The sequence below is a fragment of the Oncorhynchus nerka genome, linkage group LG20 (assembly GCF_034236695.1).
Source record: "Oncorhynchus nerka isolate Pitt River linkage group LG20, Oner_Uvic_2.0, whole genome shotgun sequence".
Taxonomy (NCBI): domain Eukaryota; kingdom Metazoa; phylum Chordata; class Actinopteri; order Salmoniformes; family Salmonidae; genus Oncorhynchus; species Oncorhynchus nerka.
Genome location: NC_088415.1, coordinates 83400265 through 83416333, shown reverse-complemented (window position 1 = coordinate 83416333; position 16069 = coordinate 83400265). Strand labels below are relative to the sequence as shown.

Sequence of the window (16069 nt, the reverse complement as noted above, 5' to 3'; positions counted from 1 at the left end):
CACCATCAGAAATCCAGGAATTTACGATGTACAATATTTATACATAGTTGTCTGAAATGGCACCCTATTCCCTATATAGGGCCCATTTCAGACAACGCCATATACACACTTTACGAAAGCACATTGGAGAAACCTGAAACCTGTCGAGTGACTGATTACGGCTGCCATCATCCCCTCCGCTTGAGAGCATGAGTTGTAGCAGAACTATAAATATACAGAAACCACAGCACTCTATATGAGGTGTATCCTAAAGGAAGATCATCGTGTTCGTTTAAATGTAATGTCATTTGAACAATACATGTATGAACTATAATATGTACATTTTTGGCAGGAAATGGTATTAAATCTTTGTTACTCTCCAGATGAAATCAGTGCTGTGCTGAAGCTGGACAATACAGTGGTGGGACAGACCAACTGGAGACCTGTCAGTAACCAGTCCTGGGATCAGAAGTTTACACTGGAGCTGGACAGGGTACGACACACACACAGTTAACTTATAAGCATATTGCAAACCTCATTATCTGGCAGCCAGTTTAATTTGGGTATTTTCTACAACAGTATTTGTTATGAGGAGAAGACTAGTGGATTCCTCAGTTCACTAGACGCTAGTTAAATAATCTCCTCCTTGTATTTCACATTGTTGAAGAAAGGTTTCAAATGAAATCACAGTGCACCACGTTAATGTTACCCTATGAATACTTGACTTTGCCTTGTGTGTTTGTGCGCTTGACCTTGTGTGCATTGTTTGACCTGCAGTCTCGTGAGCTGGAGATCTCGGTGTACTGGAGAGACTGGCGCTCGCTGTGTGCTGTCAAGTTCCTGCGACTGGAGGACTTCCTGGACAACCAGCGTCACGGCATGTGTCTCTACCTGGAGCCTCAGGGAACCCTGTTTGCCGAGGTATCCCACATTGACACTACACCAGGGTTGTGTTCATTAACTGAAGGGGACTACCTGGAACTGTCCAATAAGAAACGCTCATTTTAGTTTTCGGGTGCTAGCGTTTTTAAATGTTTTCCGTGTTTGCCCTAATGAACACCACCCAGTTATCAATACCTTCCTATGATGAAACCTGTTTGCTTGGGTGTCCTGTATGTCTCCTCCAAACTATGGATTTTTGTTCAGGTCACATTTTTCACCCCTGTCATTGAGCGGCGACCCAAACTGCAGAGACAAAAAAAGATCTTCTCAAAGCAGCAAGGTAACTCGTCATTTTCTGAGAAGCAGAATACAAGTTACTTCATATTCAACAAGAGGTCCACAGAAAAAAACAGTTAAAAAAAATATATATATATTAATTGCGTCTAAATTTGTCTGAGAAATCACATAGTTGCTTTGGTTTTCAGGACACTATTTATTGTCCTTTTTTGGACGGCATAATTCAGTCTCTTACACTAAATATCGGTAATCAAATAATGGTGAGGTGATGATTTCCACGGTCACCCCGGTCATAGGTTCTGTAGGGGTGTTGTGAGGACTAGTGTTCTCTGCCCGGCTTTGTGACCGCTGTTAAGGAGGTTAGTGTGTCACTGACCTATCCTGTGACCCTCCTCAGGGAAGACGTTCCTGCGTGCTCCTCAGATGAACATAAACATTGCCACCTGGGGCCGCCTGGTCAGAAGGGCCTTACCCACAGTCAGCCCACAGGTGGCTGAGACCGGGACCAGTAGTCTGCCAGGATCTCCAACACCCACCAGGTGTGTGTATATGTATGTATGTGTGTATGTATGTATATATATATATATATATCACAAATGCCAGAGACCTTCATAACATCTTCACACATACAGTCTGTAGACTCTCTCATTAAGATGTGGCACCTTTCCTTCCAGTCTCATCAGTGAACCGTTGGTGACCAAGCTGGACTTTGACAAAGAGCCCACCCCGGGACCCAAGCACTACCCTGTACCCGCTGGCATCAGAGAACCACTGGCACAGGACAACAAATTGCCCGACAAGGAGGAAGTACAGGTACGGATATGGGGTTACCATGGAGATGCCTGATAGAGGAAGTAGTGCACCTGTAGTCACATATGATAATGGTTATGATAGTGGGAATGGTCATCCCAGCTCAAGCAAATTAAAACATTAAAAAACTGTCAATGGAAAACTGGGTCTTGCTCAATGAAAACGTTTTGAAACTGGGCTGTACTACCTGAATCCGAACAAACTTTTTCCGTTGCAAAACATTTTGTTACAGTGTGCCACACTGAACACAACCACGCTGCCCCATCCTCCTAAAAAGTGTGTTATGCTGTTGCAGGACGCCCTGGCATCGTTTGATTTCCTGAACAAGAGGAACAGCATAGCTGTGAAGTCGTCAGACCTAGACAGACTAGACAAGGTAGCAGAGCAGGAGATCCAGCCTCCAGGCCTGGAGCTCACAGCCATACAGAAGGAGATAAGGTAGAGCTCACTGACGACTACATTGCAGTTGAACTGCGCAGAATCACTGATTTACAAATCCTAAATAATGACTCATTATGTGATCAAGAGCAGCGATTCTCAAATAGGGTGAATATCTGTGACTCAAATGTTGTTTTAACTGTTTGAGGACATTTTTGTAAGAAACTGATGCATTCATGACGTACTTTTAATAGGTGTTTGTTTGTGTTTGATTGGTTATAATTAATTTATTGGGGGCAGTATATTGTTCCCAACTTCCATGAGGAAGTGCATGTTTTTACCTCTTAATTGATTGGTTATTTATTTTCTTATTGAAAGCAATAAAAAAAAAAGTTTTACATTTTAGTCATTTAGCAGATGCTCTTATCCAGAGCGACTTACAGTAGTTGTCCTCTGTGGGAATCAAACCCACAACCCTGGTGTTGCAAGCACCATGCTCTACCAACTGAGCCACACAGGACACCATTAGTTTGTCTGTATTTTTCCATTGAATATATGATATCTACCTCCATTTCCAGGGAAGAAGAACAATTTCGGTTTAGTCTCCGAGACTTTAAATGTGTTGCAGTCCTTGGTCGTGGTCATTTCGGAAAGGTACGTGGCACACACCCAAACCATTTCTCGATCCCAGGGCACTCCAACCCTGTTCCAGGAGAGCTACCCTCCTGTAGGTTTTCACACCAACCCTGTTCCAGGAGAGCTACTCTTCTGTAGGTTTTCACACCAACCCTGTTCCAGGAGAGCTACCCTTCTGTAGGTTTTCACACCAACCCTGTTCCAGGAGAGCTACCCTTCTGTAGGTTTTCACACCAACCCCAGTTGTAACTTCTGACTCATCTTATCAACCAGCTTATTAGAATCAGGTGTGCAAGATTAGGGTTGGAGTGAACCTACAGGAGGGTAGCTATCCAGGAACAGGGTTGGTGTGAACCTACAGGAGGGTAGCTATCCAGGAACAGGGTTGGAGTGAACCTACAGGAGGGAAGCTCTCCAGGAACAGGGTTGGAATGAACCTACAGGAGGGTAGCTATCCAGGAACAGGGTTGGAGTGAACCTACAGGAGGGAAGCTCTCCAGGAACAGGGTTGGAATGAACCTACAGGAGGGTAGCTATCCAGGAACAGGGTTGGTGTGAACCTACAGGAGGGTAGCTATCTAGGAACAGGGTTGGTGTGAACCTACAGGAGGGTAGCGCTCTTGGTACAGGGTTGGATTGAAAACCTACAGGAGGGTAGCTCTCCAGGAACAGGGTTGGTGTGAACCTACAGGAGGGTAGCGCTCCTGGTACAGGGTTGGATTGAAAACCTACAGGAGGGTAGCTCTCCAGGAACAGGGTTGGAGTGAACCTACAGGAGGGTAGCTCTCCAGGAACAGGGTTGGATTGAAAACCTACAGGAGGGTAGCTATCCAGGAACAGGGTTGGTGTGAACCTACAGGAGGGTAGCGCTCCTGGTACAGGGTTGGATTGAAAACCTACAGGAGGGTAGCTCTCCAGGAACAGGGTTGGAGTGAACCTACAAGAGGGTAGCTCTCCAGGAACAGGGTTGGATTGAAAACCTACAGGAGGGTAGCTCTCCAGGAACAGGGTTGGAGTGAACCTACAGGAGGGTAGCTCTCCAGGAACAGGGTTGGAGAGCCCTGCTCTTCCCTTTTTCTCAGCCCTTCTGGAGCGGCTGGCAGCTCCAGTCCTCGGGGGCCAGGGTGGTCTCTCTCACTTTTTTCCCCATCCCTAGCAAACACAGCTGATTTTAAACTAATTGCATTCTTAACTGAAGATCGTGATTAGTTGATTATTGGAGTCGATCAAAACCCGGAGGACTGAAGTTACTTGTCCCTGTTCTAGAGGTCCTAGGAACCTCCCCTAGGTGCATGTTTAGTTTTCCCCTAGTACTACACAGCTGATTTTAAAATAACCAACTCATCATCAATCTTTGATTTAGTTTTATCAGCTGTGTAGTACTAGGTCAAAAACCAAAACGTGCACTCGGATGTGTGCATGTGCACAGGCCTAGGACTGAGTTTAGGAAACCCTGCTCTAGAGAGAGGTGCTCTTACTGAAAATCTCAACCCAGCCTTCTTAAAATGCCTCCTCCTCTCTTCCCTCCTCTCACAGGTATTGTTAGCCGAGTATAAAAGCACAGGAGAGATGTTCGCCATCAAAGCCCTGAAGAAAGGAGACATTGTGGCTCGTGACGAGGTGGACAGGTAAGGGGCTCAACCAAGGGGCTCAACCTGTGCACTTCAACCAAGATACTGATGTCTTTTGAATTGTTTGTTTGATGAGCTGAACAGTTTACCTTTGTTTAGCCGTGTAATTCAATTCAGAGTTGACTACGAGCAAAAAGAAAGTCCATTGATATGGGCGCAATATGTAGCTTTGTACGCAAACTGACCAAATTCACAAAGAAAGGTGAGCTATAGACCTGTCATTCTCATGGAAAGCAAGCCTGGTAAGTGGTAGGTCCGTTTTTTGTCCTTTTAGTGTCATATTTTTTGCGTCTTTTTACTTTCGGTTTTGTACACCAGATATTTTTGAAGACATTTCACGGGGGTTTAGATGGTACAAGGATTCTCTAAAACAGGTCTCTCCGGCCCTGTACCCAGGGTGCTACCCTCCTGTAGGTTTTCAATTCAGCCCTGTACCCAGAGAGAGAGAGCTACCCTCCTGTAGGTTTTCAATCCAACCTAGTTAAAACTAAACTGATGTGGTTTATCAACCAGCTAACTATTAAAAATCAGCTGCACTAGATTAGGGTTGGAGTGAAAACCTACAGGATGGTAGCTCTCCAGGAACAGGGTTGGAGTGAAAACCTATAGGATGGTAGCTCTCTAGGAACAGGGTTGGAGTGAAAACCTACAGGAGGGTAGCTCTCCAGGAACAGGGTTGGAGTGAAAACCTACAGGAGGGTAGCTCTCCAGGAACCGGGTTGGTAATGCTCTACGCTATACATTGGTTGTTTTGTCAAATAAACTGAAATTAAGTGAATATTTAAAAAAAAAAAAAAATGTTTTGCAACCAGACACTGGCAGAACGATTTCTACATATTAATCCTTTAACAGTTGTTGCTGGGAAAGATATTAGCTCCGCTCAGACAAGTTTGGTCTGATTTCCTTTCATTTCAGGAATTGATTTACACATGGATTTTAAGTAGCATTAAATAGATTTTCTTGCCCAGGCATCAGTGGCCTACATCTTTGTCTCCCCCCCACAGTCTGATGTGTGAGAAGCGTATATTTGAGGCGGTGAACAGCGTGCGCCACCCGTTCCTGGTCAACCTCTTTGCCTGCTTCCAAACGCAGGAGCACGTGTGCTTCGTCATGGAGTACGCTGCCGGGGGAGACCTGATGATGCACATCCACGCTGATGTCTTCTCCGAGCCCAGGGCCATGTGAGTGACACCATTTTTTATATTTATATGCTTTAAAGCTGAAATCAATAACAAAGCCCCTCCTGCCCCTGTTTTGCTAAAAAGCTATGGGACGGGGCTTGAGAAATGTAATCACTCTCAAATTCATAGACCTACCTATACAAGGACTGACCATCCATTATATCAAAATGATAGTTTTAACCATGTTGAGGTTTTATAATGTTTGTTTTACATTTACTTTGTTTACAAACATTGGAGTAAAACAATCTTATATTTTGGGTTCTGATGGGATATTACAGTTTAACTAAGTTCATGAGGCATTTATATGTTATATTCTGGAAGAATCCATTTGTACATATAATTAAATTATAAGTCCAAAAATGGATGGAGCAACTGCAGATTTCCCCTTAAAAAAAAAAGAATGAAACTGCCACGTCTGTTTGTGATATTACAACAACAGAAGTTACTGCAAACCACAGCTGTTTTTTCCCCCTCTGACATCGTTGCACACGTGATAGAACAGCAGCATATGTACTGCCATTTTATTTTCTACTGCGATGCTCCCCAGCTCTGCTTTGTCAACAAAACAAAAACCTTAATGGGCATGGGGCAGATAGTGGGGCGATTTCCCCTACTGTGAATTTAATCTTTAACATATTTTTTGTCTAGTAGTAATATGAAGGTTCACTTCCTTTGTGAGCACCAACGCGTTTGTTTCTGTGCCAAGATTATTTTCTGGTGCAATTAGCTTTGAAATAGTATCTGAAGTGCTCACCTCTACATCCACGGTCTTGTTGTAAGTGATACGCTAAATCATGAAGTGAAAAAAGTCGTTGCATTTTCTCTGATTTCTTGCTGCAATCCACTCTTCTTTTTTTTTCTCTCTTGTAGATTTTATGCAGCTTGTGTCGTATTGGGATTACAGTTTTTACACGAACATAAGATTGTGTACAGGTAAGAATAGTTCCATTCACTGGGTGAATATATATATATCTTATATATATTGATACAGATTCTCCTGATTTATTTATTTTTGTTTTACTTTCAGAGATCTGAAGCTTGACAATCTGCTCTTGGACACTGAGGGCTATGTAAAAATAGCTGACTTTGGCCTTTGCAAAGAGGGTAAATAGGACAAAAACCACACAACCTCAACTTAATGCCATCTCTCACTGTTCCAACACCATTGAATGTAAAATAAATGTATAATAACCTTACCCTGACTCTATATAAGGTCTACAGACCCCTTGACTTTATCCACATTTTGTTACGTTTACAGGCATATTTTTAAATGGATTAAATAAAAAACGGTCATCATCAATATAAGCACAATACCCCATAATGACAAAGCAAAAGCAGGTTTTTAGAAGATTTAACAAATGTATTAAAAATTAAAAACATTTTATTTACGTAAGTATACAGACCCTTTGCTATGAGACTCGAAATTGAGTTCAGGTGCATTCTGTTTCCATTGGTCATCCTGAGCTCTTTCTACAATTTGATTTGGAGTCTGAGGGTAAATTCAATTGATTGGACATGATTTGGGAAGGCACACACCAGTCTATATAAGGTCCCACAGTTGGCAGTGCATGTCAGAGCATAAACCAAGCCATGAGGTCAAAGGAATTGTCCCTAGAGCTCCGAGACAGAATTGTGTCGCACCGATCTGGGGAAGAGTACCAAAACATTTCTGCAGCAAGAACACAGTGGCCTCCATCATTCTTAAATCAGAGGTTTGGAACCACCACTTCCTAGAGCTGGCCGCCCGGCCAAACTGAGCAATCGGGGGAGAAGGGCCTTGGTCAGGGAGGTGACCAAGAACCCGATGTTCATCTCACAGAGCTCCAGAGTTCCTCTGTGGAGATGGGAGAACCTTCCAGAAGGACAACCATCTCTGTAGCACTCCACCAATCAGGCCTTTATGGTAGAGTGGCCACTTCAGTAAACGGCACATGACAGCCCTCTTGCGTTTTGCCAAAAGGCACCTAAAGGACTCTGACGAAACCAAGGTTCAACTCTTTGGCCTGAATGCCAAGTGTCGCGTCTTGAGGAAACCTGGCACCATCCCTACGGTGAATCATGGTGGTGGCAGCATCATGCTGTGGGTATGTTTTTCAGTGGCAGGGAGACTAGTCAGGAAAGATGATCGGCGCAAAGTACAGAGAGATACTTGATGAAGTCCTGAGTGCTCTGGAGCAGGTTCTCTGACTAAGGCTCACCTTCCAACAGGACAACGACCCTAAGCACACAGCCAAGACAACGCAGTAGTGGCTTTGGGACACGTTTTTGAATGTCCTTGAGTGGCCCATCCTGAGCATGGACTTACACCTGATCTAACATCTCTGGAGAGACCTGAAAATAGCTGTGCAGCAATGCTCCCCATCCACCCTGACAGAGTCTGAAGAGGATCTGCAGAGAAGAATTGGAGAAACTCCCCAAGTACAGGTGTGCCAACATGAATCATCATACCCAAGAAGACTCGAGGCTGTAATCGCTGCCAAAGATGCTTCAACAAAGTACCTATTTAAAGGGTCTGAATACTTATAGAAATGTGATATTTCCGGGTTTTTTTGTTACCAATTTTTAAAAACTTTTTTGCTTTGTCATTATGGGGTACTATGTGTAGGTTGAGGGGGGAAAACTATTTAATCCATTCCAGAAAAGGGCTGTAAACATAACAAAATGTGGAAAAAGTCAAGGGGTCTAAATACCTTCTGAATGCACAATATGCTGATCTGAAACTTATGTGGGTGTCAGATTTCCATGTCTGGGTGGACGGTAAAGTCTCCATACCTGTATCATGGTTATGTGTATTCTGGCAGGAATGGGGTTCAGGGACCGCACCAGCACGTTTTGTGGTACTCCTGAGTTCCTGGCCCCAGAGGTTCTGACGGAGACATCATACACGCGTGCTGTGGACTGGTGGGGTCTGGGGGTCCTCGTCTTTGAGATGCTGGTTGGAGAGGTTAGTGGTTCTCACCTGTCATATGGATGCATACCTACTCAATACTACGGCTCTTAAAGCTGGCCAATATTTAACTCCAAAATATATATACAGTACCAGTCAAAAGTTTTAGAACACCTACTCAATCCAGAGTTTTTCTTTATTTTTGACTATTTTCTACATTGTAGAATAATAGTGAAGACATCAAAACTATGAAATAACACATGGAATATTTTAGATTCTTCAAAGTAGCCACCCTTTTCCTTGATGACAGCTTTGCACACTCTTGGTATTTTCTCAACCAATTTCATGAGGTAGTCACCTGGAATGCATTTCAATTAACAGGTGTGCTTTGTCAAAGTTAATTTGTGGAATTTCTTTCCTTCTTAATGCGTTTGAGCCAGTCAGTTGTGTTGTGACAAGGTAGGGGTGGTATACCGATTATAGCCCTATTTGGTAAAATACCAAGTCCATGTTATGGCAAGAACAGCTCAAATAAACAAAGCGAAAAGATAGTCAGTCCATCATTACTCTAAGACATGAAGGTCAGTCAATCGCAAAAACTATCAGGCTCTATGATGAAACTGGCTCTCATAAGGACTGCCACAGGAAAGGAATACTCAGTTACCTCTGCTGCAGAGGATACGTTCATTAGAGTTAACTGCACATCAGATTGCAGCCCAAATAAATGCTTCACAGAGTTCAAGGAACAGATACATTTCAACATCAAGTGTTCAGAGGAGACTGTGTTAATTTTTATTTAACCTATATTTAACTAGGCAAGTCAGTTATGAACAAATTCTTATTTACAATGACTGCCTAACCCGGACGCAGGGCCAATTTATGCGCTGCCCTATGGGACTCCTGATCACGGTCGGTTGTGATACAGCCCTGGATCGAACTAGGGTCTGTAGTGACGCACGCCTCTTGCACTGAGATGCAGTGCCTTAGACCGCTGCATCAATCGGGAGCCCCATCAGGCCTTCATGGTTGAATTGCTGCAAAGAAATCACTACTAAAGGACACTAATAATAAGAAGACTTGCTTGGGCCAAGAATCATGAGCAATGGACATTAGACTGGTGGAAATATGTCCTTTGGTCTGATGAGTCCAAATTTGAGATTTTTGGTTCCGACTGTCGTGTCTTTGTGAGAACCAGAGTAGGTGAAAGGATGAACTCTGCATGTGTGGTTCCCACCGTGAAGCATGGAGGAGGAGGCGTGTTGGTGCTTTGCTGGTGACACGTCAGTGATTTATTTAGAATTCAAGGCACTCTTAACCAGCATGGCTACCACAGCATTCTGCAGTGATATCCCATCTGGTTTGTGCTTAGGGGGACTATCATTTGTTTTTCAACAGGACAATGACCCAACACACCCCCAGGCTGTGTAAGGGCTATTTGACCAAGAAGGAGAGTAATTGGAGTGCTGCATCAGATGACCTGGCCTCCACAATCACCCTGACCTCAACCCAATTGAGTTTTGGGATGAGTTGGACCGCAGAGTGAAGGAAAAGCAGCCAACAAGTGCTCAGCATATGTGGGAACTCCTTCAAGACTGTTGGAAAAGCATTCCTCATTAAGCTGATTGAGATAATGCCAAGAGTGTGCAAAGCTGTCATCAAGGCAAAGGGTGGCTACTTTGAAGAATATAAAATAGTGTTTTTGGTTACTACATGATTCCATATGTGTTATTTCATAGTTTATTATTCCACAATGTAGAAAATGAAGAAGCCCTTGAAATGAGTAGGTGTCCAAACTTTTGACTGATAATGTGTATTATATTGTTTTTACATTTTTAGAATTGAATTGACAAGATGATAATGGCAAAAAAAACTCACAAAACTACAATTGTCATGACTATTCTAACATTAAATACAGTTGAAGTCGGAAGTTTACATACACCTTAGCCAAATACATTTAAACTCACTTTTTCACAATTCCTGACATTGAAACCTAGTAAAAATTCCCTATCTTAGGTCAGTTAGGATCGCCACTTTATTTTCAGAATGTGAAATGTCAGAATAATAGTAGTGGTTTATTTCAGCTTTTATTTCTTTCATCACATTCCCAGTGGGTCAGAAGTTTACATACACTCAATTAGTATTTGGTAGCATTGCCTTTAAATGATTTAGCTTGGGTCAAACGTTTCAGGTAGCCTTCCACAAGCTTCCCACAATAAGTTGGGTGAATTTTGGCCCATTCCTCCTGACACAGCTGGTGTAACTGAGTCAGGTTTGTAGGCCTCCTTGCTCGCACAGACTAATTAAGTTCTTCCCACAAATGTTCTATAGGATTGAGGTCAGGTCTGTGTGATGGCCACTCCAATATCTTGACTTTGTTGTCCTTAAGCCATTTTGCCACCACTTTGGAAGTATGCTTGGGGTCATTGTCCATTTAGAAGACCCATTTGCGACCAAGCTTTAACTGATGTCTTGAGATGTTGCTTCAATATATCCACAGAATTTCCCTCCCTCATGATGCCATCTATTTTGTGAAGTACACCAGTTCCTCCTACAGCAAAGCACCCCCACAACATGTTGCTGCCACCCCCGTGTTTCACGGTTGGGATAGTTCTTCGGCTTGCAAGCGTTCCCCTTTTTCCTCCAAACATAACGATGGTCATTATGGCCAAACAGTTCTATTTTTGTTTCATCAGACCAGAGGACATTTCTCCAAAAAGTACAATCTTTGTCACCATGTGCAGTTGCAAACTGTAGTCTGGCTTTTTTATGGTGGTTTTGGAGCAGTGGCTTCTTCCTTGCTAAGCGGCCTTTCAGGTTAAGTTGATATAGGACTCGTTTTACTGTGGATATAGATACTTTTGTACCTGTTTCCTCCATCTTCACAAGGTCCTTTGCTGTTCTGGGATTGATTTGCACTTTTCGCACCAAAGTACGTTCATCTCTAGGAGACAAAGTATTTAGTCAGCCACCAATTGTGCAAGTTCCCCCACTTAAAAAGATGAGAAGCCTGTAATTTTCATCATAGGTACACTTCAACTATGACAGACAAAATGAGAGAAAAAAAATCCAGAAAATCACATTGTAGAATTTTTTATTAATTTATTAGCAAATTATGTTGGAAAATAAGTATTTGGTCAATAACAAAAGTTTATCTCAATACTCTTTGTTGGCAATGACAGAGGTCAAACGTTTTCACAAGTTTTTCACACACTGTTGCTGGTATTTTGGCCCATTCCTCCATGCAGATCTCCTCTAGAACAGTGATGTTTTGGGGCTGTTGCTGGTCAACACAGACTTTCAACTCCCTCCAAAGATTTTCTATGGGGATGAGATCTGGAGACTGGCTAGGCCACTCCAGGACCTTGAAATGCTTCTTACGAAGCCACTCCTTCGTTGCCCGGGCGGTGTGTTTGGGATCATTGTCATGCTGAAAGACCCAGCCACGTTGCATCTTCAATGCCCTTGCTGATGGAAGGAGGTTTTCACTCAAAATCTCACGATACATGGCCCCATTCATTCTTTCCTTTATACGGATCAGTCGTCCTGGTCCCTTTGCAGAAAAACAGCCCCAGAGCATGATGTTTCCACCCCCATGCTTCACAGTAGGTGTGGTGTTTTTGGATGCAACTCAGCATTCTTTGTCCTCCAAACACAACGAGTTGAGTTTTTACCAAAACGTTATATTTTGGTTTCATCTGACCATATGATCTTCTCCTGGATCATCCAAATGCTCTCTAGCAAACTTCAGACGGGCCTGGACTTGTACTGGCTTAAGCAGGGGGACACGTCTGGCACTGCAGGATTTGAGTCCCTGGCGGCGTAGTGTGTTACTGATGGTAGGCTTTGTTACTTTGGTCCCAGCTCGCTGCAGGTCATTCACTAGGTCGCCCCGTGTGGTTCTGGGATTTTTGCTCACCGTTCTTGTGATCATTTTGACCCCACGGGGTGAGATCTTGCGTGGAGCCCCAGATTGAGGGAGATTATCAGTGGTCTTGTATGTCTTCCATTTCCTAATAATTGCTCCCACAGTTGATTTCTTCAAACCAAGCTGCTTACCTATTGCAGATTCAGTCTTGCCAGCCGAGTGCAGGTCTACAATTTTGTTTCTGGTGTCCTTTGACAGCTCTTTGGTCTTGGCCATAGTGGAGTTTGGAGTGTGACTGTTTGAGGTTGTGGACAGGTGTCTTTTGTACTGATAACAAGTTCCAACAGGTGCCATTAATACAGGTAACGAGTGGAGGACAGAGGAGCCTCTTAAAGAAGAAGTTACAGGTCTGTGAGTGCCAGAAATCTTGCTTGTTTGTAGGTGACCAAATACTTATTTTCCACCATAATTTGCAAATAAATTCATACAATGTGATTTTCTGGATTTTTTTTCTCATTTTTTTGTCTGTCATAGTTGAAGTGTACCTATGATGAAAATTACAGGCCTCTCATCTTTTTAAGTGGGAGAACTTGCACAATTGGTGGCTGACAAAATACTTTTTGGCCCCATTGTAGCTGACCTGGTCAGTACTTGTCCATATAAAAGAAAATCGCATTTTCAATCATTTACTGTATGTGCAAAAATCTGTGTTTTTTTCCCCCGTCCCAGTCTCCATTCCCTGGGGACGATGAGGAGGAGGTGTTTGACAGCATCGTCAACGATGAAGTCCGCTACCCAAGGTTCCTCTCAACAGAGGCCATCTCCATCATGAGAAGGGTGGGTTCTGGAGAAGTTATACTACTAACTTCAAATGGTGCAGTCACCTCAGATTGACCTTTACACAACACCTCAAATGACTGCTATCAGCTGTCAAAAGTGTGAACTGAGAAGAAACAAAAGACAATGGCGTTATTGAAACACAGCTTTAATGTTTACTCTGCTTTGTTATGGTCTTTTTGTTTGTAGCTTTTGAGGAGGAGTCCAGAAAGACGTCTTGGGGCAGGAGAACGAGACGCAGAAGAAGTAAAGAAACATCTGTTCTTCAGAGTAAGTTGAAAGTGGTTTTTATTTAAATTGTATATATTTGATCTGTTTTGATATTGTAAACCAAAACAGCCTTGATTACAGGTAATGTGGACTGTCTACTTATCTTGGTTGTCATTGGCTTTTTTTCCTCACAAGGTAGACGATTCAATACATGTCTGTCCTGATAGTTGACCTAAGTTCCCTCTTTCATAAATTTTCTCCTTCCTTTCTCCCCCCAGAATATGGATTGGAACGGACTACTGTCCAAGAAGGTGAAGCCTCCGTTTGTGCCGACCATCCAAAACTCCAACGACGTCAGCAACTTCGACAACGAATTTACCTCAGAAGCACCCATCCTGACCCCGCCCAGAGAACCCAGGGCGCTCAGCAAGAATGAGCAGGACATGTTCTCAGACTTTGACTACATCGCAGACTGGTGTTAGCCCCCCTTCTCCCTCCTCCTAACACGTTGAACAAACACACACAGTGAACCAAACAACACAGCGCTGACTGACTTTAGCTCACATTTGAAAAAAAGCCTTTTTTCCAAACAAATGTTGAGGGAGGCGAAACACCGCTCTTCCAGCCTTCGGGCGCACTCTGTGTCATTGAAAGACCCCCCCGACTCCACAACCCAGCACCCTTGTTTATTTTTTAACAAAACGAAGAACTTTTTTTTTAACAAGAAGAGATTATATTTTGCTTTTCTTCTGAGAGAAGAGGGAGGAGGCCTCCAGCGCATGTTGTCTATTGTCTGACCACTGAGGTTTTCATATGAACTATGTCAAAGGAAACAACGGCAACATCATGTTATTCATAGTCAGTCTTTTATTTTTTATCATGTACAGAATATTATTCATCCGTTTTAACAAGTCATTTCTCAAGCCATAACTAAATGACTTCTCTCTGTAACGTCTGCCATATTGTATTATAAGTGTTTTAAGCATTTATCACTGAACTCTCACGTGAGGTTAAAGACGACACATCTTGACTACTACTGCCTTTTGACTTGAAAGCCAAAGTAAGGGCTCCCTTTTAACTGATCCTTGTCATCTCCCCCACCCACACTTATGTCACATGCTTCGTAAACAACCGGTGTGGACTAACAGTGAAATGCTTAGTTACGGGCCTAGTTACGGGCCCTTTGCAACAATGCAGGGAGAACCCTCCCACCGTTTTTAAAGAATGCCTTCCTGTTTCTGCTAGCAAAGCTAAGAGCTGGCTCACTCTCAAATAATAGAGTGCAGAAATGTTTTCCTTTAAAACAGATGATCATTAGACAAAGCAGTGCACCCAGTGTTAGCCCTCAAGGTACTGCAACTATCCCTCATTTACTAGCATACAGGGCCGTGTTTCACTATGTAATGCTATAAGGATGTTGGAGGGGAAATAATTAAGCAGTGGAGTAAAGTTCTAGAGACAAAGGCGACTGCCGCTTTAAACGTCATTTGTAAGGTGCACACAATATGGAGACTTGTCCGACCTGGCTCCCTCTGGCGGGTTCCTAGCACATGAATCAAGTGTCTCAGAGGAGAAGTGCTGATTTAGGATCAGTTATGCCTTTTAGATCACAATGAAAAGGATTACATGAACAGGGGAACCTGATCCTGGATCAGCACTCGTACTCAGCGCTATACAGCCCCAGATTTAGTTATTGGGGGATAACAATGCATTCGGCTAGCAATGTTGTGCTCTTGTGGATAGAATCAATTATTCTAGCATTTCTAACAGTGGGTCAGTCCCATTATAATTCAATTCGATGCAGAAAATGTATAAAATCTGTTGAACTTCCATTCGCTACCTGAATTAACTGATTTGAAATGGAATTGATTCCAACCTCAATACCTCAATTCTTTTAACTGAAAATACCAGAGCCTGCAATGATATAGAGTTGGTCAAATGGTGGATCTGAAGTGACTGATACAACTGATTACCAAAACTAATCCATTCAGTCCTGACAGTGGAACTATGGAAACTGTAATGGATGTATGATCAAACTAATGTGTAGGGTGAAGTTGCCTCCAGGTTAGGAGGATTGGGGAAGCTGGCCCTAGAGCTTTACCCAGGAGCTTAAACTTAGTGCAAGTTTGTGCAGACTATGTAAATGAATCACTACAGGGGAGGGCATATATGTATATACACACAATTAAGCTGATAGCACGATCAATAGGTATTTTTTTATGATCTATGTTTAGTGTAATTATGAAAATAGATTGTACAAAGTTATTTGTCCCAGTGGCCGCTCGTCTGTTTTTGTCCCAGTGGCCGCTCGTCTGTTTTTGCAACACGCTCAAGCTTTTTTGAATGGTACACCACATTGAAGTTACAAGACTGTTGGCCCTGGTGTAAAGAAGCATTTTGGTGTTGGGGTTTGTCGCCTATCATGAATGCACAAATTAAATGTTTTTAATAGTTGTGCTACCTTTGCATATTGTAT

The 16069-nt window shown here is 42.9% G+C and overlaps 1 protein-coding gene and 1 non-coding gene across 3 annotated transcripts in view; one reads left to right on the top strand and one right to left on the bottom strand.

Annotated features, from left to right (window-relative positions):
* Positions 1–16053, top strand: part of LOC115103286 (serine/threonine-protein kinase N2-like) — a 41569-nt gene extending 25516 nt beyond the window's left edge. For both annotated transcript variants that reach the window (XM_029624133.2, XM_029624132.2), the window contains exons 8-22: positions 363–472; positions 757–900; positions 1126–1201; positions 1556–1697; positions 1833–1971; positions 2264–2406; positions 2925–3000; positions 4519–4610; positions 5618–5794; positions 6665–6727; positions 6822–6898; positions 8596–8738; positions 13276–13383; positions 13573–13653; positions 13872–16053. In XM_029624133.2, the coding sequence (XP_029479993.1) occupies positions 363–472; positions 757–900; positions 1126–1201; positions 1556–1697; positions 1833–1971; positions 2264–2406; positions 2925–3000; positions 4519–4610; positions 5618–5794; positions 6665–6727; positions 6822–6898; positions 8596–8738; positions 13276–13383; positions 13573–13653; positions 13872–14075 (1775 nt within the window). In that variant the 3' untranslated portion in view covers positions 14076–16053. The remainder of the gene's footprint in view (positions 1–362; positions 473–756; positions 901–1125; positions 1202–1555; positions 1698–1832; positions 1972–2263; positions 2407–2924; positions 3001–4518; positions 4611–5617; positions 5795–6664; positions 6728–6821; positions 6899–8595; positions 8739–13275; positions 13384–13572; positions 13654–13871) is intronic.
* Positions 2794–2867, bottom strand: trnaa-ugc (transfer RNA alanine (anticodon UGC)). Its single transcript has one exon. It is a non-coding gene; the product is annotated as a tRNA-Ala (tRNA).
* Positions 16054–16069: the final 16 nt, after the last annotated feature.